General features: G+C 54.0%; 2 protein-coding genes and 1 non-coding gene across 9 annotated transcripts in view; 1 reads left to right on the top strand and 2 right to left on the bottom strand.

Annotated features, from left to right (window-relative positions):
* Positions 1 to 1,345: 1,345 nt before the first annotated feature.
* On the bottom strand, positions 1,346 to 7,676 carry LOC125341099. Its single transcript, XM_048333120.1, has 3 exons — positions 5,554 to 7,676; positions 1,443 to 4,880; positions 1,346 to 1,401 (listed from the first exon to the last, which is right to left on the bottom strand). The coding sequence occupies exons 1-3, from the start codon at positions 6,497 to 6,499 to the stop codon at positions 1,346 to 1,348; spliced, it is 4,440 nt and encodes a 1,479-aa protein (XP_048189077.1). The 5' UTR covers positions 6,500 to 7,676.
* Positions 7,548 to 7,631, bottom strand: LOC125341260. The gene has a single exon (XR_007208940.1). It is a non-coding gene; the product is annotated as a small nucleolar RNA SNORD60 (small nucleolar RNA).
* Positions 7,677 to 8,246: 570 nt separating the features above from the next.
* The window catches only part of Traf7 (TNF receptor associated factor 7), a 17,749-nt gene continuing 6,402 nt past the window's right edge, over positions 8,247 to 19,593 (top strand). The window contains exons 1-4 of one of the 7 annotated variants that reach the window (XM_048331919.1): positions 8,247 to 8,346; positions 16,398 to 16,515; positions 16,737 to 16,794; positions 18,444 to 18,535. In XM_048331919.1, coding sequence (XP_048187876.1) covers positions 16,435 to 16,515; positions 16,737 to 16,794; positions 18,444 to 18,535 — 231 coding nt within the window. In that variant the 5' untranslated portion in view covers positions 8,247 to 8,346; positions 16,398 to 16,434. Of the gene's footprint in view, positions 8,405 to 16,397; positions 16,516 to 16,735; positions 16,795 to 17,018; positions 17,163 to 18,443; positions 18,536 to 19,593 lie in introns of those variants that run through there. The other 6 variants (XM_048331923.1, XM_048331920.1, XM_048331924.1 and 3 more) reach the window with 6 other exon arrangements.

The raw sequence follows: 19,593 nt of genomic DNA, 5'->3' as shown, positions 1-19,593 counted from the left end.
GGAGTTGGTGGAACTGTCCAGTAGCTATTAAGGCAGTGGAGCCAGTGGCTATCCCGGCAGTAATGCCTCCAACTGTGAGTCCCCCTAATATTAGGGCTAGAGTTATGGAAATAGGCTCTCTCCTAAAGCGGTTTTGACCTTCAAAGTGACTATATACATATTCGGGGCTATGGTATGTGATTTTGGGCCAAAGTTCAATGGTAACACAGAAATCTGAAGTTGCGTTAAAAATATTAGCATAAACGCAGGGAGTCAATCCAGAGTTACAAGCCCAGTGAGTTCCATTTGGGGGCACTAGGTAGTAGTTTCCTGCCTCGGGTGAGCGAGAGTCATTGCAGAGGCTCTGATAAATTGGAGGAATCTTTCCTATGCAGAGTCCTTCTCCTGATATTTCAGCCAAAGTTAATCCACGCTGGGGGAGATTAGTACATTGAGGCGGAGGGATGGTATAGGCAGTGTATTCGCCTATTACGGCTACTCCCTCGTAGAAAGGAGGCTGTGGGGCCAAGCATAACCAGCATTCTTGGGTCCTACTAGGATAAGTGGCATTAAGGACTGAAAAGGAACTCGTAACCAGATTTATTATTCTATCCCCTGTTCCTGGGACAGGGGGAGTTGGATTTGCAAGTGCAGCTAGGGGAGAGTACGGGGTTGCCCTGGGGGAAGGGATTAGTCCAGAAGGGGGTTTTTGCTCTACCAAAACACGGTTCGGGCCTACTGAGTGTGGGATTAGTGGCATTAGTGGCCGGGCTCGTTGCTGGAGAGTCAGTAGTACTCCAGGATCAGGTTTGTGTGGGTTATATACTCGGAGGCCCCATGTTTTTCCCTTTTCCCACCCGGAAGCCTTTTCACCCTCTGGGGTGAAACTTACTTGAACTTGGGAGTTTGACCTGCTTCCTTTAAAGAATCTGACCAGATCTCTTTTCTTTGATTTCCACCCTGCCCACAAGGGCAAGGGCATGGAGGTTACACAGTCCCAGGAGGCGCAGAAGAAATCCCCTGCCCCTCCACATTCCTCTCCCCGCCCTTCCTCGGGGCATGTATACCAAACATCTCCTCCGCATTGGGGCAGCCATTTCCTTTTCCATTCCTCTCCTGCTACCTCACACATGTCAAAGGTTAACCGGGGAAACCAGGTATTTAGGGCATGTTTTCCTTGAGCCAGAGCATACTCCTTTCCTGAGTCAAGATTAATTAAAGTCCAAGTTATATTAAGGACTTGGTAGGGGCTTGCCCCTCCTAAAGGGATGATTCCAAAAAGAACTATGAGGAAGGCCCCCCCTTGATTAGTCTTATCTTTAGTGGGTTTTGAGTGCGTTGGACTCGCCATTCCGGGATCGTTTCTTCAGCAGAAGCAGGTTTGACGTGAGACGCGTGAATCCAAGCAGCTATGCCGTCTACCTTTAAGGCGGTTGGAGTGGTCAAGAGTACGGTATAGGGGCCTTTCCAGCGAGGTTCCAAGTTCTTGGTCTGATGTCGCCGGACCCACACCGAGTCTCCGATCTGGAACTGATGTGGCACCACAGGTCTCTCCAGCTGTTCCTTATAGGCGGCAGCGAGTGGCTCCCAGACCTCTCTCTGGACGGTCTGTAAGGCCTGCAAGTGGGCTTGAAGATTTTGGCTGTTAGCAAAAGTGGAGACATCAGAACTATAGAAACTAACACAGGGAGGGGGTGCCCCGTAGAGAATTTCAAAGGGGGTAAGTCCGTGGGGTCCAGGGGTATTTCGAGCCCGGTAAAGGGCAAGAGGGAGTAGGAGTACCCAGTCCTTTGAGCCAGCTGCAAGCGTTAATTTAGTTAAAGTCTCCTTAATGGTTCTATTCATTCTCTCTACCTGCCCTGAACTTTGGGGTCTGTATGAACAATGTAACTTCCAATTAATCCCCAGTAACATGGCCACCTGCTGGTTTACCTGGGAGACGAAGGCTGGCCCATTGTCCGACCCCAGAAATTTAGGCATGCCATACCTGGGAAAAATTTCTTCCAGTAGTTTCTTGCTGACTACTTTGGCAGTTTCTTGCTTTGTGGGGAAGGCTTCCACCCAACCGGAAAAAGTACCGACAAACACCAGCAAATACTGATATCCGTAAAGCCCAGGTTTGATTTCAGTAAAGTCAACTTCCCAATGGACTCCAGGGCGATGCCCTCTCATTCGGACATTTCCTAATCCCGATTTTGTCTTCCCAGCATTTACCATGGCACATGCACGGCACCTGTCATATATTCTTTGCAAGATGTCTTCCTTGCCCAAAAAATAAACAAATCTTTCGTCTCGATCAAGGAGGGCTTTTATCTTTCTGGGGCTTAAGTGTGTTAGCTGGTGTACTTGTTCGATCACTTGCTGGGCGAAATTCCTGGGCAATACAGTCTTATTGTCAAGGATCCATATTTTTCTTTTGTCGTCTTTTCGGGCCCCTAGGTTTGTTAGGAGCTCTTCATCTTTTTTAGGGTATACAAATGGTCCTAAGTCTGCTCCTTTCTGACCTGCATTAGACTGAAGGCACATTGCTATAGGCTTTGTCTGGCCTTCGGGTTCAATGCTAGCACTCTGCCATTCGAGCCACTGCGCCCGCGCCTCTTTGTTGGAGACGGGGTATGGAGGGACCGAGATCACAGCTGCCCTTCGAGCTGTCTCGTCAGCCATCCTGTTGCCCCGGGCAATAGGACTGTCTCCCTTTTGGTGTCCCGGGCAGTGCATGATGCTGAGCTTACGGGGTAAGAATAATGCGTGCAACAGGGCCAAAATTTCTCTTTTGTTCTTAACTTCCTTTCCTTCAGAAGTCAAAAGCCCTCGTCGACTATATATTTCCCCGTGAATGTGGGCAGTGGCAAAGGCATACCGGCTATCTGTATATACATTGAGTCTTTTCCCGCTTGCCATTTTGAGTGCCTGGGTGAGGGCAATCAGCTCTGCCCTTTGTGCTGAGGTCCCTGGCGGAAGGGTCTCTGCCCAGATTACCTCAGTCTCGGTGGTTACGGCTGCTCCCGCCTTCCGTTCCCCATTCAGCACCAGGCTGCTCCCATCAGTATACCAAGTAAAGTCAGCGCCCTGGAGCGGTTGGTCAGTCAGGTCGGAGCGGGTCCCGTGCACTTCTGCTAAAATCTCAAGGCAATCATGGGGAACTGCTTCCTCATCCGCCGAGGGAAGTAGCGTGGCGGGATTGATGGTCATGACGGGCCCAAACCGGACCCGATCTGTGTCCAGGAGCATAGTTTGATAATGAGTCATTCGGGCATTGGACAGCCAGCGATCTGGCGGCTGCCTAATTAGTGCCTCCACTGCGTGCGGGGCCAGAATGGTCAGGGATTGCCCGAAAGTCAACTTGCTGGCGTCCTTAACCAGGACGGCAATGGCAGCCACCATCCTGAGACAGGGTGGCCATCCTGAGGCCACTGGGTCCAATTTCTTGGAGAGGTAGGCCACCGGCCGCCTCCAAGGCCCCAATTTTTGAGTTAATACTCCCTTCGCATGTCCTTTGCTCTCTGCTACATACAAATCGAAGGGCTTAGTCAAGTCTGGGAGTCCTAGGGCTGGGGCTGTTAGGAGAGCCTTTTTAATGTTCTGGAAGGCCTTCTGTTGTTCTTCTCCCCAGGCAAACATGGTACCCTGTTTGGTGAGGGGGTACAGGGGGCTGGCCATTTCGGCAAAGCCTGGTATCCACAGCCTGCAAAACCCGGCGGTTCCCAAAAATTCCCTTAGCTGCCGGGAGTTTTGGGGCTCGGGTATGTTCATGACTGTCTCTTTTCTTGCATCCGTCAGCCACCTTTCTCCCTTTTTAATTAAATAGCCCAGGTATGTCACCTGTTGTTGGCAAATCTGGGCCTTTTTAGCGGAGGCTCGATACCCTAGGGTCCCGAGGGCATGTAGTAAGTCTCTGGTTCCTTCCCTACATTCCCGTTCAGATGTCGCGGCTAGTAACAAATCATCGACATACTGGAGTAGCATCAAGGCGGGATGCTGGACCCGAAAATCTGCCAGGTCTCGATGTAGGGCCTCATCAAACAGGGTAGGGCTATTTTTAAACCCCTGGGGGAGTCTAGTCCAGGTCAATTGCCCTGAAATTCCCAATTCAGGATCTTTCCATTCGAAGGCAAAAATAGGCTGGCTGTCTGGGTGGAGCCTTAGGCAAAAGAAGGCATCCTTCAAGTCCAAAACTGTATACCAACAATAGGCTGGTGACAGTCCGCTTAACAGGTTGTACGGGTTGGGCACCGTGGGATGTATATCTTCTACCCGCTTGTTAACTTCTCGTAAGTCTTGGACCGGTCTATAGTCTCCTGTCCCAGGCTTTTTGACGGGGAGCAGGGGGGTGTTCCATGGGGACTGGCAAGGTTTTAAAATCCCCTGGTCCAGAAGCCTTTTTATGTGAGGTTTAATTCCTATTCTTGCTTCCTGTGACATTGGGTATTGTTTAATCGAGACAGGTGTAGTATTTGCTCTTAAAGCTATAACCAGTGGAGCTTGTCGTCTGGCCAATCCCATGCCTCCTGTTTCTGCCCATGCTTGAGGGAAATCATTTAGCCATTCTAGATTAAGGGGGAGTTCTTTTCTTTTATTATTTTCATACAGTCTGTATTCTTCTTCCAGACTCAAAGTTAACACCTGCAGAGGTTGATCTTTGGGGCCAACTACACGCACCCCAGACTCCTCAAAATGGATTTGGGCTCTCAATTTCTGGAGCAAATCTCTTCCCAATAGGGGGTATGGACAGTCCGGAACATGAAGAAAAGAATGAGTCACCTTACCGGTAGCCAAGTGGACTCTTCGATCAGTAGTCCATCGATATCGCCGTCCTCCGGTGGCTCCCTGGACCCATGCCGACTTGTCGCTGAGAGGTCCTGGGTCACGGTTCAGGACGGAATGTTGGGCTCCTGTATCAACTAGGAAGGTGACCGGTTGCCCCCCTACATCTAGAGTTATCCTGGGTTCAGGGGGGGGGCTCCTGACCCCGACTTCCCTAATCGTCCAGGGTCAAGAGAGATGTTTTAGGTCGAGGCCGAGGACCCCGGGGGTTCTTCGGGCAGTCTTTTGCCCAGTGCCCTCTTTCTTTGCAATAGGCACATTGGTCTTTTTCCACTCGGGGGGTTCCCCTTCGTTCTCCCTCCTGTCTATCCTGTCTCTTTCCTGTCACTAAGGTGGCCATGAGTTTACTAAGGTCCCTACTCTTTCTTCGATCACGTTCCTCTGCCTCTCTTTTTAGCCTCTCATCTCTCTCCTCCACTGTCTCTCTTTTATTAAATATCTTTTCCGCCTCCTTGAGTAGATCCTGTAGAGAACTTTCCCTTAAGTTTTCCAGTCTTTCTAATTTCTTTCTAATATCCGGAGCAGATTGCCAAATGAAAGACATGGAAACGTTAGTTGCCTGTCCTGGGTCCTCAGGATCATAGGGAGTGTATATTCGATAAGCCTCCTTTAGTCTCTCTAAGAAGGCAGAAGGAGTTTCCTCAGATTTCTGAATAACCTGTTTTACCTGAGCCAAATTTGTGGGGCGCCTAGCTGCCCCATGGAGACCCGCCATAAGCAACTGGCGATAAAGGATTAGGTGGTTCCTACCTTCCACAGTGGTGAAATCCCAGTCTGGTCTCTCTAAGGGAAAAGCAGCATTAATCTCATTTGGCAGCTGTGTCGGCCGCCCATCTGCCCCGCGAACATTTTTCCGAGCTTCCAGGAGGACTCTCTGCCTCTCTTCAGTAGTCAGGAGAACCTGTAGCAGTTGCTGACAATCATCCCAGGTAGGCTGATGGGTAACAAGTATGGACTCAATTAAGGCAGTTAGCATGGCGGGGTCTTTTGAGAAAGGAGGATTGTTGTTCTTCCAGTTATACAAGTCTGAGGCGGAAAAAGGCCAATACTGAAGTTGTCCGGTAGCCCCTGCTCTTAAGGGAAAAGCCTGGGTAGTGGAATCCGCAGGGGGTAAATTACCGTCCCTCCTTACCCTAGTTCTAGTGGCAATAGGGGAAGGATCGGGCCGCTGCACGTCCTCCCTAGAGCCAGTTTCCGCCGGGTATGGTGGGGGCTGAGGTAACCGAGAGTCCTCAGTCATCAGGTCCAGGAGGAGGTCGTCCCCAGGGGGCAGGACCTTGGGGGCTTTTGCCTTAGGGTCTTCTGCGGTTAAGGGAGACTTGGTGACGGCGGGGAAAAGGGATGAATGGGAAGGGGGAGCGGAGGGTGTAAGAGGGTGTGTTGGGGGAAATAAAACAAAGGGCCTAACCCATGGAGGGGGGTCAGACATTAAGGCTTCCCAAGTAAGAATATAGGGAACTTGGTCTGGGTGCCCGCGTGGGCCGGGAACCATGATCCGTGCCTTGACCTGTAAAATAAGAATTGAATTAAAGGACCCATCTCTGGGCCAACTTAAGTCAAAGGTGGGCCACTCTGAGGAGCAATACGTGATCCAAGGTCGCTTGTGGACCTCGAGAGACAGATTACTGGCGATCTTCCGAACCTCTGACCAATGCTGTAAAGTCAAACTTAAGGGGGTGGTAACAGATTGACCCATTATTTCAAAAACACAGAGTCCTAGGACAGACAACACAAAAACTACGGAGACAAAAGTGAAACAGATTTTCGCAGCGCGGCTTCGGTTGAAAACCGAAAGGAAAAGTTCAAATGGAGACTGTGTTCGTGAGAGTCCGGATCTCTCGTCTCCTTCACAAATCACGTAGCCCTCGGTCACCGGGGCAGCCCCAAAGGGACTGACTCTTTTCCAGGCTACGGAGGACAAATGGGCCAGGGTGGCCTCCAAAGACCACTGGGACGTCTCCCAGGGCTGCGGTCGGGAGTATGAGTTCGTCAACTCCTCCACGGAGCCGCCCAATACAAATCTAGTTAGCTAACTAGTACAAAAACAAAGCAAACGCAAGCGCAGAACACCAAAACAAAGACACAGACAAGTGCGATCGCTGGCCAGCTTACCTCCCGTCGGTGGGTCGGTGGTCCCTGGGTGGGGGTCTCCGATCCCGGACGAGCCCCCAGATGAAAGACCCCCAAGCGGTGGGCTGTCTTTCTATCTGAGGAGACCCCCAGAGATCAACGAGACACACGAGGGCTGCAACAGCAAGAGGTTTATTGCGAGTTACGGGTACCCGGGCGTCCAAGTCCTCGCAGGGAGGTGGCGCCCCAGAGCTCGATGCCTAGGGGTTTTTATGGGGGGAAATCGCGGAAGCGGGCTTACAGAAGCTGACAGCAAGGTTACAGGGATAGGGATTGGTCAGTCCAAATAAGGCAAGGAACAGGGTTACATGACTCTGATTGGTCCACGTTGGTGAGCCTGAATGACTTTTCGTTTTCCTGTTTTTGCAACCCTTGGTTCTCGAAAAACTTATTTTGAACTTATCTGTTTGGCACAATCTTGAAACCGCCTAGTTTCGGTTCCTGGAACTGGCTATTTTTATGGTCTTAAATTCCCAGAACCCCGACCAGGTGTTGGTGTTGACTCACGCTTTCTTGCCCTTTGCTTTCTGCCTGGCCTTACCGACTTTTATCAATCTGGGATCTGGGTAGGGGTCTTTCAACACCAGCTCCCCGCCCACAGCAAGGCCGCACAGAAGCCTCAGTACTGCAATATAATCAGACTGCACGTGCAGTTTTCATACGAGGTGTCAGAAGTTTTAAGCAGTTCATCACAGGCTTGGCGCTTCATAGGGATAACAGGCCCGACCGCTTCTTACCCGGGGGAGGTTCAAGCCTGCTGAGCCAGGAAGAAACGTCCAAACGCTGAGGACTAAGGCGGACTCAGAAGTAGGGCCGTCTGCAGACGAAGCCGGTCCCTCAAAAGCTCAGTTCCCGAAACGTGGTGTAGCTCCCAGAGAGCAGAGAACACAAGACACCGGTGGCGCCCGCGACTCAGAAAGAACGACTCGGCGCGGGATTCAAGCACTTATACGACTTTTCTCCGCCCCCGTGATTGGGCAGTCTTGGAGGAAGTGCCCGCCTTCCCTCTTCGTTGATACGCTCAGAGAGATATTCTTCTTCTCCAATTGAATCAAGGCTTTTCTTTGAGGGGGCGGGGATGGAACGTTCTTCCGGGCAGAGCCTGGAGGTCCTCCCTTTGCAGAGCCCATTGAGTTTCACTTGTGAGCGACCGTGCACTTTTCCAATCACACGCGGATCTGAGACAGAGCGTGATTCTGGACCCGCGGATCGCGCCCTACGGCGTCGGGGACGCCGGAAGTTGGAGTTTCTAAGACGCCGTGCGCAGCTCGATTGCTGGGACAGGCCGAAGAGCTGGAGTCCTAGCGCCGAGCGCTTCCGGCTCGCACGTCCGGTTCCTTTCCCGGCAGACAACCGAGGGGGGTACGATGAAGTCAGGGGGTGGCGCCGCCGCTCCCCGGCAGCCGCGGGCGGGTAAGTGTCCGCGCGACGCGCCCGGTCCGTGCTTCGCGCTTAGGGACCGCGCGGCGGGGGTGAGCGCTTGGCGATCGGGCGAGGGTCTGGCCTGAGGGGCGGGACCGACCCTGGCCGGGCCCCCCGCCTCTCCCCGCGTCCGCCGTTCGCTCGCTAGCTCGTTCGTTTGTTCTTTTCCTTCCTTCGCTGCCGCGTCCTTTCCTTCACTCCTTGCTGCATTTCCTGAACCGCCTGGATGCCAGGCGCTGTGGTAGGCGCCGGGGAGAGTGCGGAGAACAGGGGTCCTAGGCGCGTGCGCTCCTGTGTCCGCGCCGGTGACAGCTCGGGCCGGGTTCGGTGCCGCCACGAGCTGTCCCGAGCCCTCTGGGGTGTTGCGCTGCAGCTCTGGCTCCCTCCCTCTCCCTCTCCCCACGTCGCGACGATATGGCTGCCTTCAGGCAGGGGTAAATGTCCTCGGGAGGGCAACCGACCCTCTAGAACCCTTGGCCTAGAGAAAGGAAGGAGCGACTGATAATACGATTAAAATCCTGAGGGGTTGTGACAGGTAGGAAAGAAACAGGGTGTCGAGAACGTGAGTCCTCATGGCTCCTGAATGGTTTGGTGTGTTGTTCCTACAGTTAGCCAAAGACCTGATGGAGCAGTCGGCAGTACTTGCGGGAAGACAAAACTAACAAAGACCCCGAGTGAGAAAGGGCTTGGAATCCTCCCGGGAGCATGAACAAGTAGTGTTGAGGCAAGGCTGGGGAGGAGGGAGGGATTTGATTATGCTTACAAGCTGGCTGTGGAGGATCTAAAGAACAGGAGATGGATCAGGTCTAAATCCAGTCCAGGAGCCTTGGGGTTGTGTGGTGAGGTGATGGACTTTGTGTCTCTGCGAAGATGCAGAAGAGAATGAGGAATCTGGGCTTTTGCTTCTTAAGTCCTCATTTGGGTCCAACTCTCTGAGGCTGGTTGTCTTTGAGTCGAGCAAAGGTAGTGAACTGAGGCTGACCCACTTTGTTTAGGCTCCATCTGCCCTGGCTATCCCACCTACATCCTACAACCTCACACACACCTCATGGTGCACACACAGGCTCCTTCTCCAGAAGGCTGTTCACCTCTGGCCTTGATGCAACAGCAGTGTGTCTCCTTCCTCATTCCTTCTCTTTGGACCTTTCCCTTCCCAGACTTGTTTCCTGAGGTTTGTGTGTCAGACAAGGCCTCACTGTCATAAATCCCCACTTTTAACTCTAGGTATGTATTCACTGCAGTCTTTCCAAGAAGCCAGAATCTCTTCTGGCAGTAGACATGTTCCTCGCTAAGGAAGTAACAGGCCAGAAAGGAGCAGCCAAGGGTGTTGCCCAAACTCGAAAGAGAGGTTCCTTGAAAATTTCTTTGAGGCTGTGTGACAGGGTTTTTCTGGAAAGGATCAGGAATCAGTGGCTCATACCTGTAACCCTAGCTGCTCAGGAGGCTAAGACCTGAGGATTGAGGTTTAAAGCCAGGCAGGGCAGGAAAGCCAGTGAAACTCTGATCTCCACTTAAGCATCAAAAATCTGGAAGTAGAGGTGTGGCTCAAATGATAAGTACCAGCCTTAAGTGAAAAAGCTAAGTAAGAGACAGCACTCAGGCCCTGAGTTCAAGTCCCAATAATGGCACCAAAAGGAAAGAAAATAAAGAATCAGATCTTCAGTTCCTACAGAGAAGTGAGAACTTCACTTGGCAGATTGAGTAAGAGTGGGGTTTCCATCTGTTTCGCCCTCCCCTCCCTCACTGAGCTTCTAGCTCCTTCATGGTCAGACTTATGGGTATGTTCCCATGCTAGCACTCTGTATGTGTGAACCTTGACCAGCTGGTTGGGCAAAGCAATGAGAAGAAGGTGAAGCTGAAAGGCCTGAGCTGTGATTTGGGGTCTTCCTCGGCTCAGCTCAGTCAGGAATGACCGGAGGGCACAGGGGGCTCCTATGTTTGTTGGCAGCAGTGGAGGAAGCAGAAGGAATAGAGCTTGGGTAAGCATTGTCCTCACCTTTTATTGGCAGTGTTTGTAGGTCAATCTCTTGAGCTTTCTTAGCCCAACTGTTTTGACAGAACCCTACCTTTTTTCTTTTCTTTTCCTGGTACCAGGACTTGAACTCAAGGCCTCATGCTTATTTGGCTGGCTTACTCACTTGGTCTGGTTGGCATTCTACCATTTGAGCCATACCTCCAGCTTCACTTTTTGCTGGTTGACTGGCAATGGAATGGAATCTCATGGACTTTTCTGTATGGGTTGGCTTCAAACCTGAGTTCTTCAGGTCTCAGTTTCCTGAGTTGTTAGGATTACAGGCACCCAACCAGATCCTTCATTCTTAATGTGGTACCTCTCATGGCTCCTTCTGGGCATAGGTCCATTTCTGATCTGTGTGTGTGTGTGTGTGTGTGTGTGTGTGTGTGTGTGCGCGCGCGCGCGCGCGTGTTTGGAGCCACTCTACCAACTGTACTTTGTGTTGTGGGGCTTGAACTCAGGGCTTGGACATCATCCCTGAGCTTTTTCCATTCAAGGCTAATGCTCTACCACTTTGAGCCACAGTGCCACTCTTGGTTTTCTGAGGATTAATTGGATAAGAGTCTTGTGTACTTTCCTGCCTAGGCTGGCTTTGAACCATGATCCTCAGCTTTTAGCTTCCTGAGAAGCTAGAATTCCCTTCATGGGCCACCAGTGCCCTGCTGTGTGTGTTGTTTTTAAGATAAGGTCTCCCTTTATGCTTCAGCCAATCTGGACTGCAGTCCTCCTATTTGTGCTTCCCTGTGTTACTGGGATAGCAGGTGTGCATCATCATGCCCAGTGATTGGTCAAGATGGAATCTTAAGGACTTTGTTTTTTGCCCAGTCTAGCTAATCTCCCATCTCTCTTCCCAAGTAGCTAGGCTTGAGACAGCGCCCAGCCTCCCTTCCATCTTATGGTGAAAAATGTAGAACCCCCAAGAGCAAGCAACTTTCCCAGTCACAATCACACATCTGTTAAATGGGGTTTGAACACAGATCTGTTTGGATATGGGGCCTTTGGCCTTTAATATGTCTTACACTTTAAGTCATTACAAGACCTTTGATGAGCTCATTCAGGAGCACCCCTTGGAGAGCAAGCCACAGCTCAGAAGCAAAGCAGTGGTGTGGGTGAGAATCCCAGGAGTACCTGGAGGAGGGTCCCCAGGTAGAAGGAGACTAAGGGGAGGAAAGCATGGGGGGTGGGTTGTAGCATGGGCTAGAGCAGTGCTGGGGGGGGGGTGCCTCTGCCCTCTGTATCCCCAGTTTGGCTTGAGTTATCTCTCACCCCCTGTCCTCCCCCAGCATCCATGAGTGGCAAGAAGGGGGTGGGAGGGTCTAGAAGTGTTAGTGCCCAGGACAGTGCTGGGCACTTAGCTCTTCTGTGAAGGCACAGGACCAGTTCCCGTGAGTTTGAATCTGCTGAGCATGTGTTTCCTGGTGCCCTTGCAGCTGGATACTGAGGCAGGAGGAAACATGCCACAACTTCCCAGGCTATGTCCACTCTGGATCTAGCCAGCCTCTTTCTCTGGGAAGCCCTTGGACTTGTAGCCTGGGACTGGTCCCCATACCACAGCTAGCCAAGAAAGAGATCTAGGGAAGGAAGGACAGTGTGCCACAGGGGCAGGTGGGGCATGGAAGCCCATTCCTGCAGTCTGGGCAGCCACAGCAGAGTGGCTCCAGCAGAGTGAACCATGGATGCCAGCGAGATTTGGCCGGGGTAGGGAAGTTCAGGAGACTGGGTGTGGGGCATGAGGAGGGCCAGCCCTGGGAGGGGCCTTTGTAAAGTTGGGGCTGTGGATGTGAACAGCAGAGGGGTGTGAGATAGTGTAGAAGCTGGGCTAGGAAGACCAAACAAGCTTCCTTCCTGGGCCTGTGGAGGCTGGGGACCCCAGCGTCACACCCTGCTCTCTTAGATGGAAAGGATGTGCTAAGGGTACACCAGGGAACCAACCGAGACGAGCATGTGGCTTTGCTATGGCAACCAGGCTTGTTTCTGTAGGATTCCACACTAGGCTCAGCTGGGGTGGAGTGGCGTGGCCACAGCAAAGGCTGTGCCAGGGGCTGGGTGGGCAGCAGGTCCCGTAAGCTGTTTCTGTTTCTGTGATGCCAAGAGGCTTGGTTGGAGCTCTGGCTGACATCCAACAAGTTGGCTATCCACAGCCCGGGGGGCGGGGGGGGTGGCTAGGACCTCTTGAGCCTTAGACCACTGGGGCTCTTACCAGGGAGGTCACAAACCCACCAGGACTCCCAAAGTGGCACCTGCCGCCTTGAGGCCTCAATGCAGACTGCTAGGGAGACACTTACCCCTGCCCTGGCCTGGGGCTGTGGGGAGCGCCTGGAGGGCAGGCTGGGTCCTGACAGGGAGCTGTGTCTGCAGACTGTTCCCATGGGTCACCTGTGCCACCCCATCCACCAGCTGTCAGGCACAGGCCCAAGGAAGCTGGGACCCTGGCCTGGCTGGTGTGTCCCAAGGGAAAAGCCATAGAGACCTGTGTTGCTTCTGTCCACCACCCCCCCATCCCCATGGCACCTGCATGGGTCTTGTGCTGTGGGCTTTAAGCCTTGCATTTTCTACTGGGCTTGCTCTGGGGTGAGCCTTGACCTCCTGAGCAAGTTGCTCAGAGAAGCTTTCCAGAAGGGCTGAAGCATTGTGTGCAGGCAGAGAAAAGCTTTCTCCCACTCCCCTTTGGACAGGGACGTGCCCTGTGTTGATGTGAGCAAAGATCCTTGAGCCTTGACTCTAGACTGAGGTGAGGTTGGGGCGGAGGGATCTCCTGCACTACTGGCCAGATGGAGGGGGTGAGGAGCCTGACCAGGAGAAGAGAAAAGACCCCACCTTGCTGTATGCTCCCCAACCCAACCAGCAGGAGCCAGGTGACCTCCTTACACTTGCCTGTCACTGGATCACCCCATTTCCTTCAGAACCTTTTCTCTTGAACAGATAGAACCCTGGGCTGGGCACTCAGGTACAGGAGGAGTGGTTCTGGATGGGCCTGGGCTACACCTTGTCTTTTTTTTTTATTGTCAAACTAATGTACAGAGGTTACAGTTTCATACGTTAGGCACTGGATATATTTCTTGTACTGTTTGGTACCTCCTCCCTCATTCCCCCCTCCCCCCTACACCTTGTCTTTAAAAAAAGTAAAACCAAAAATCCAAGGGCTGGAGGCTGGGAATATGGCCTAGTGATAGAGTGCTTGCCTCGCATACATGAAGCCTTAGGTTTGATTCCTCACCACCACATAAACAGAAAAAGTAGAAAGTGGCACTGTGGCTCAAGTGGTAGAGTGCAGTGCTAGCCTTGAGCAAAAAGAAGCCAGGGACAGTGCTCAGGCCCTGAGTTCAAGCAAAAAAAAAAAATCCAAGGGCTGGGAATGTGGTTCAGTGATAGAGTACATGTGTGAGGTCCCTAGTGCTGGGGGCCGTGGGGGGTGGGGGGATGGAAAGAATAGAATTCTCTGCTTTCAGCAGGGTGGAGAAAAGACAGATTGGCAGGTGATCCTTGAACTTAGAAAGAGGGGTATGATGGCTGCTGGGGACAGCTCTTTCTCAGCCCACTTCTCACAGCTATTTCCAGCTTGGAGACAGGATCCCAACCCTATGGAGGGCTGCCCCTCCCACCCACCCCCAACAGCCACAGCCTGGGCACTGGAGGACCCTGGAAGCCTGGTTTCCAGGGCCACGGAGAACCACCAGAGGATCTGTACTCTGGTTAACAGCTTCCTGCCCTCCAGTGAGCCTTGCAGAGTGTGGGGTGGAGGAAGGTTTTGCTCCCCCTCTGGGGGCCAGGGCTTGTATCCTGGAGCCACTGGGCCCAGATGGCCTGTGCAGTGGGGTGCTGAGATCTTGATGGTTGCTTCCCAGGGGTGTGGCCTGCTGGGTGGTCTCCTTGCTGCCTAGGGCCATTCCCAGAATACCACAGAAGACTATTATTGCAAAACTCAGCTCTCAGGGCTTAGTCTTGTTCAATTCCAGGATGGATCACAGCCTTAGAGGCGGGGCATGCAGATGGGAGCTTTGGACTGCAGCCTGGGACCCACCTACCCCTGAATTCATGGTTGGGGGCTGAACCCCTGTGAACTGGGGAATGGGAGTCCTGTGGTCCACCTCCCTCCTCTGTTCCTCTGGCTCTCAGGCCAGTCCTGTTCATGTCTCCCCCAAGTCTTCCTGTCCCCTGCCTCCCCCTGTGGCCTTCCCTGGGACTTTCCAGCTGATTTGCATGTTGCCTTGCATGCCTTTCTGTTTACCTCAATGAGGGAGAAGCCAGGCGCTGCGCTCTGCTCTGGACTAGAGCAGCTAGTGCCTGCAGGCCCCCATGCAGACAGGCTGCCTGCCATTCTAGGGGCTACGGGGCCCAGGACTGAAGCTTGCAGCTGACCTTGTTGCTCTTGAAGCCAGCAGTAAAGAAGCAGATGGGTTTGTGGAATCCGGGTCAGTGTCTCCTGCCACCGTCCCTGAGCTCTTCACAGGTTTCTCAGAAGGGCTAAGCTTTCATGTTGATGGGGCATGTCCTGATGGGCCAGGCTGTCCAGGCTTCCCCATGGCAGGGGTGTCCTCACCCCAAGCAAGGTGGCAAGTCGTGATCTGGAGGGCTGGGGGCAGAGAAGTACTTTCTGTGGGCAGCGGGGAAGCCTTGGCTAGCCTCTTGAGATGTCCCACCTCCCTGGACCTGAAGATGCTAAGAGCAGAAGGGACCAGGTGACTGGCAGTATCAACCCAGGGCCAAGAGCCATATTCCAGATTGAGGTGGAGGACTGAGTAGGCCATGAGGCGGCACTGGGAGGAAAGGACAAGGAGTTGCAGGGGTGGCAGACAGGCTAAGGGTCGGCCCCTCCCTGTAGACCCCTAAGGTTGGACAGCTCCAGGAGGGCCTAATGGAAAAGGTGCCACAGAGCTGGCCACCCCATCTGTATTGCCCAGGGACCGAGGCAGAAACTGTCAATTTCCACCTTCTGTGTGTGTGACTGGGGCTTAGAGCCCTCTCCAGCTTGCTCCTGTTCTGTCCCTCTTCTGCCCCACAGGGTCTTAGCACAGGCCCTCGGCTGAGCCCCTGGCCACTGGAAAGGGTCTTCATCTGTCACACACACACACACACACACCTCCGAGCCGCTTCAGTGGCCCTCTGGGGTGAAGGGGTGCGTAGTGGGGCCTTGAGACTGTAATCTTCCTCCCCAGGGGATCTCAAGCTTCTGCTCTGATCAGGACCACCATTGGGGGCACGGTGCACCCTCAGCTCCTAGACCATGGGGTCACAAGTGTGGGAGGCCCTGTGGGGGGGGGCACTGCTGGCTGTGCCACACCCCTTCTGGGCATCTGGCTGCATCTTCAGAGTGGGTGCAGGTGCTTTCCTCTCCTTTCCCTGCAGGTCACCCGGCCCCTGCCTCTGGGAAGGAGGGGCACTGTTGGCTCTTGTGTGCTCCCCTCATGTCTTCTTCCTGTCACCTCAGCCTTTGAGTGGCACATTTGGGGCTCCTCTTTCCTGTGGCTTTCTCCTGTGATCTTCATGTGATTAGAACTCAGGAGAGGTCAACATCCAGTTTCTTCACCCTGAGTTCTCTCTGGGGTATGGCCTTGTCCCCTCTGACTTGCAGATTGAGGCTGGCTGATTCTGACACCTCCTGCTGGTGCCCAGGTGGCTGGGTCCTGGGATGTGTGCTATGCTCTGGGCTTTGCCCTGTGGGCTGATGGACATTTCCACCTAGCCTTGGCCTTGGAGACATTCAGCTCACAAAGAGGCCGCCCTGGAAGTGACAGGCTGTGTGTGACTCAGGACTCAAAGGGGCAGCCAGCACTGGTGGGGGCCTCCCTTGCTCAGGGCAGAGCTGGGCAGGATCTTGAGGAGGACCCACTGTCCTTGCCGGGGAGACCACATGCCTGCACTTGGGGCCAGTGTGCACCTGAGGGAGAGGAGGAGGTCCATGCTTGCTGCGGACCTGCCCAGTCTGTGCTAGAAGAGACGGGGTGCTACAGTCCTGCGGTGGGCAGCCTGGCTGGCAGCCAGGAACCCAGATCTGTGTCCTGAGCCCTCATTGGTGTTTCTCCCACAGGAGATGCTGCCAAGGATCCGGGATGCCTCTCTAGAGCATGAGCTTGGGCGAGAGCACCTACTCCAGTTGCTTCTCTGGGGGTGCCACCAGCCTTCCCTCGCCAGACCTCAGCAGCAGGGTAAGGAAGCATTTGGAGTGGGGGTGGGTGGGGGTCTTTCCACTTGGCATGCCCGCACTGTAGGCACCCAGCATGCTGCTGAGCTGCTGGCAGCCCCTCCCTCCCTAGGGGGCCCTCCAGCCAGATGCATATGCACACACTTCTGGGCTGTCAGTGGTGGCCACTGCGCATGTCCACATTCTCTCCAGAGACAAGGCCAGGTCTCTTTCATTCTCTCGTAGACCAAAATGGAAACGACCTTCGGTCCCACTTTTTCAGCTGTCACCACCATCACTAAAGGTGAGCCTGCAAGTGGGAAGAACCTAGACCCCTGCCCACATCCCAGAGTGCCTTCTGGTGAGATGGGCGCTGTTCATGTGGCCCCTGCCTCTGTTCCCTGCCATGTCTCAGCCCTGGCACAGTCTTATTCACCTTGAAACCTTGCCCATCGCTCCAGGGAGGGCCGTGCTGGCTTCCCCAGTGCCACTGGGAAGTGCCCCCAGTGACCCATGGTTTGTCCCCAGCCCCAGACTCTAGCTAGACTCTAAGAGGTCGTGAGTATCATGGGAGCCCTTCTCAAGTGTGGACCAGTGTCCTCAGCCCCAGCACAGGTCCCGGAGGTCGTAGAGAATGGCAAAAGGAGCGGCATCCTGAAGGCTGGGGAGGGGGTGAGTAGCCCTCCTGTCAGGCCCTGGGCTGTGGGGCAGAGTGCATTCTGCCTTTCTGGCACTCTGCCCTGCAGGAACATGCCAGCCACTAATTAGTTTTTTAATTGCCTTCCTCTGGCTAAACCTGGGCAAGGGAATCATGGCTGCCGGGGACGCCTGCTCACCGGTGCCTTTTGCTGCTGGGTGACCCCTCAGGGCTCCAAAAGAGCTCTCTCTCTCTCTCTCTCTCTCTCTCTCTCTCTCTCTCTCTCTCTCTCTCTCTCTCTTCTCCTTTCCCTTTTCACATGGGGCTTGTTTCTATGGGGAAAAAAATAAAGTCAATATCATCCTGAGTTCTACTCCTAACGAAATCATTCCTTCCGAGACAGACCCCTTGCCTCCGTCCCCCTCCCCCATGATTGCTGCCCCTCTCAGCTGAGAGCACTTGGTGGCAGCGGCAAGGGGAGTGACCAGAGCCAGTCAGGGAGGCAGGAACAGTTGCCTCTCATTACAAATAGGGAAACTGAGTCCTGGTCACAGAGTCAGGCAGAGAAAACCTTATCTAAAACCAAGGGCTGTTTGGGGCATCTGGACCTGGTGGCAGCCACTTCAGGGAGTCCAGCCAAGAGAATGAGCTTCCTGTCCCCCATGTGGATGCCGCCTTCTCAGGCCCAGTCCAAGACCACGTGGGGTGCCATGTGGCAGGAAGAAGGTGGTACCTCAGCCTCTTTCCTGGTGGGGACCACCAAGGCTAAGCCTGGTTCCTGGTCTGGCTCAGCCAGAGAGGTATACAGGAAGGCCCAGACCTCCAGAACTCAGTCCTAATCCGACCATGGGCCAGGTGAAGACCCTCAATTTTCTCTTCTGGGAACCAAGGCTATCAGAGAAGTCTCTCTCGTAGCAGTTACCTTGCAGATCAGCAGATCCCCAGTTCCTGACAGGTGAGCTGAGGTATAATCATTTGAGGTTGGCTGTGCAGCAGCTAGCCTGGAGTGCCCCTAGCCAGGATCAGGGTGGGAGCTGACAGAGGCTCTGAAAGACTTCTGGCAGAACCAGGAGTCCTCTGCAGATGCAGGCCATGCCTGATGCTACACTTGTGGCACAGTTTGACATTGGAAGGCCACCCCAGCAACCCTCAGCCCGTGTCTGTGTGCTCTTGGCCCTGTGAAGGGCTGAGAGCTAAGAAACAGGACCCCATGTTCCACGTAGGCCCCACCAGCCAGGCCAGCATCTGCCCTGTCTGGTCATCGGCCTGCCTACAATGTTCCATTGCTCATGGCACCTGGGCCTCTCTCCCCGCAGCCGATGGGGCCAGTACCTACAAACAGCACCGCCGGACACCCTCATCCTCCAGCACCCTTGCTTTCTCCCCACGGGACGAGGAGGACAGCATGGTAGGTCTGCTCTGCAGGAGCGGAGTGAGCCCAGCCTCCCCCCATGCCCTCTGTCCTGGAGACCAGGTCTCAGGAGGTGGTGACAAGGCTACGTTGAGGCAGAGTGGACAGTGTGCCTGGACATCCTGAGGTCTGGGCACATGTGGCGGGTCCACTAAACTAAGAAGGCCTTTGGGGAGGTAGTGGCAGCAGAAAGCAGCTGGTGTGGGGCTAGACTGGAGGGTGTGGGCACAAAGGCTGGGACAAGGCACATTTGGCTCCCTCTTAAGTGAGGTAGAAGCCAGAGAAGATTTTTTGTTTTACACCAAATAAAATCCATGTTTGTTTGTTTGGTGCCAGTACTAGGGCTTGAACTCGGGGCCTGAGCCCTGTCCCTGAGTTTTTGTGCTCACGGCTAGTGCTGTACATTCAGCTTTTAGTGGTTAACTCGAGACAAGAGTCTCACAGACTTTTCTGACCAGGCTGGCTTTAAGCCATGATCCTCAGATCTCCTCCTGAGTAGCTACGATTGCAGGCGTGAGCCACTGGAGCCTGACTGAAATTCGTGTTTTGGAAGCTTTCTTAGGCTGGTTAGAGGCAGGAAACAGGTGAGGAGTCCTGCCTCAGAGGAGGACACACAGTGTGCGAGGGAAGTTGGGAGGATGTGAGCGGTGGGATCAGTGGAGGCATGGGGGCCTGTGTGGAGTCTGGAGCGGGGCCGAGCCGCTACACCTCCGGCTGTGCAAGGGAGGGATGCTCCAGGCAGACAGACTGGCTGCCTGTGCCCAAGCCCCATGGCTAAGGGTCACCATGGCCATTCCATGCCAGCCAGGCTTCGGCCTGCCCCAGGCTGCTGGCTGACCTCAGTATCCCGTGCTGGTGGGGGGGTGGGGAGGCGGCAGGAGTGGGGAGCTATGCACTGCCTCCTGCCTGGTGGTGCTTGCCCCGGGTTGCCATCACTGCCTACAGGGATGTTTGACTCACTTCCTCTGACTTTCCCCTGCTCCTCACGTGGCATCTCCACACACTGAGGCCACTTGGGACATGGGGTGGAGGCGGGGTGGGCACTGTCCTGGCGA

This window comes from Perognathus longimembris, chromosome 23 (genome assembly GCF_023159225.1).
Source record: "Perognathus longimembris pacificus isolate PPM17 chromosome 23, ASM2315922v1, whole genome shotgun sequence".
Taxonomy (NCBI): domain Eukaryota; kingdom Metazoa; phylum Chordata; class Mammalia; order Rodentia; family Heteromyidae; genus Perognathus; species Perognathus longimembris.
The sequence above is the reverse complement of the archived record's forward strand: the minus strand, read 5'-3'. Positions and strand labels throughout refer to the sequence as shown.

Excerpts from the sequence above, each read along its gene's own strand:
- LOC125341099 (XM_048333120.1), bottom strand. The coding sequence starts at position 6,499 with ATGGGTCAATCTGTTACCACCCCCTTAAGTTTGACTTTACAGCATTGG. Across the intron at positions 4,881-5,553 it reads GGATTTCACCACTGTGGAAG|TTGATACAGGAGCCCAACAT; the intron begins GTAGGAACCACC and ends TCACCTTCCTAG. Across the intron at positions 1,402-1,442 it reads CTTGGAACCTCGCTGGAAAG|GTAGACGGCATAGCTGCTTG; the intron begins GCCCCTATACCG and ends ACCGCCTTAAAG.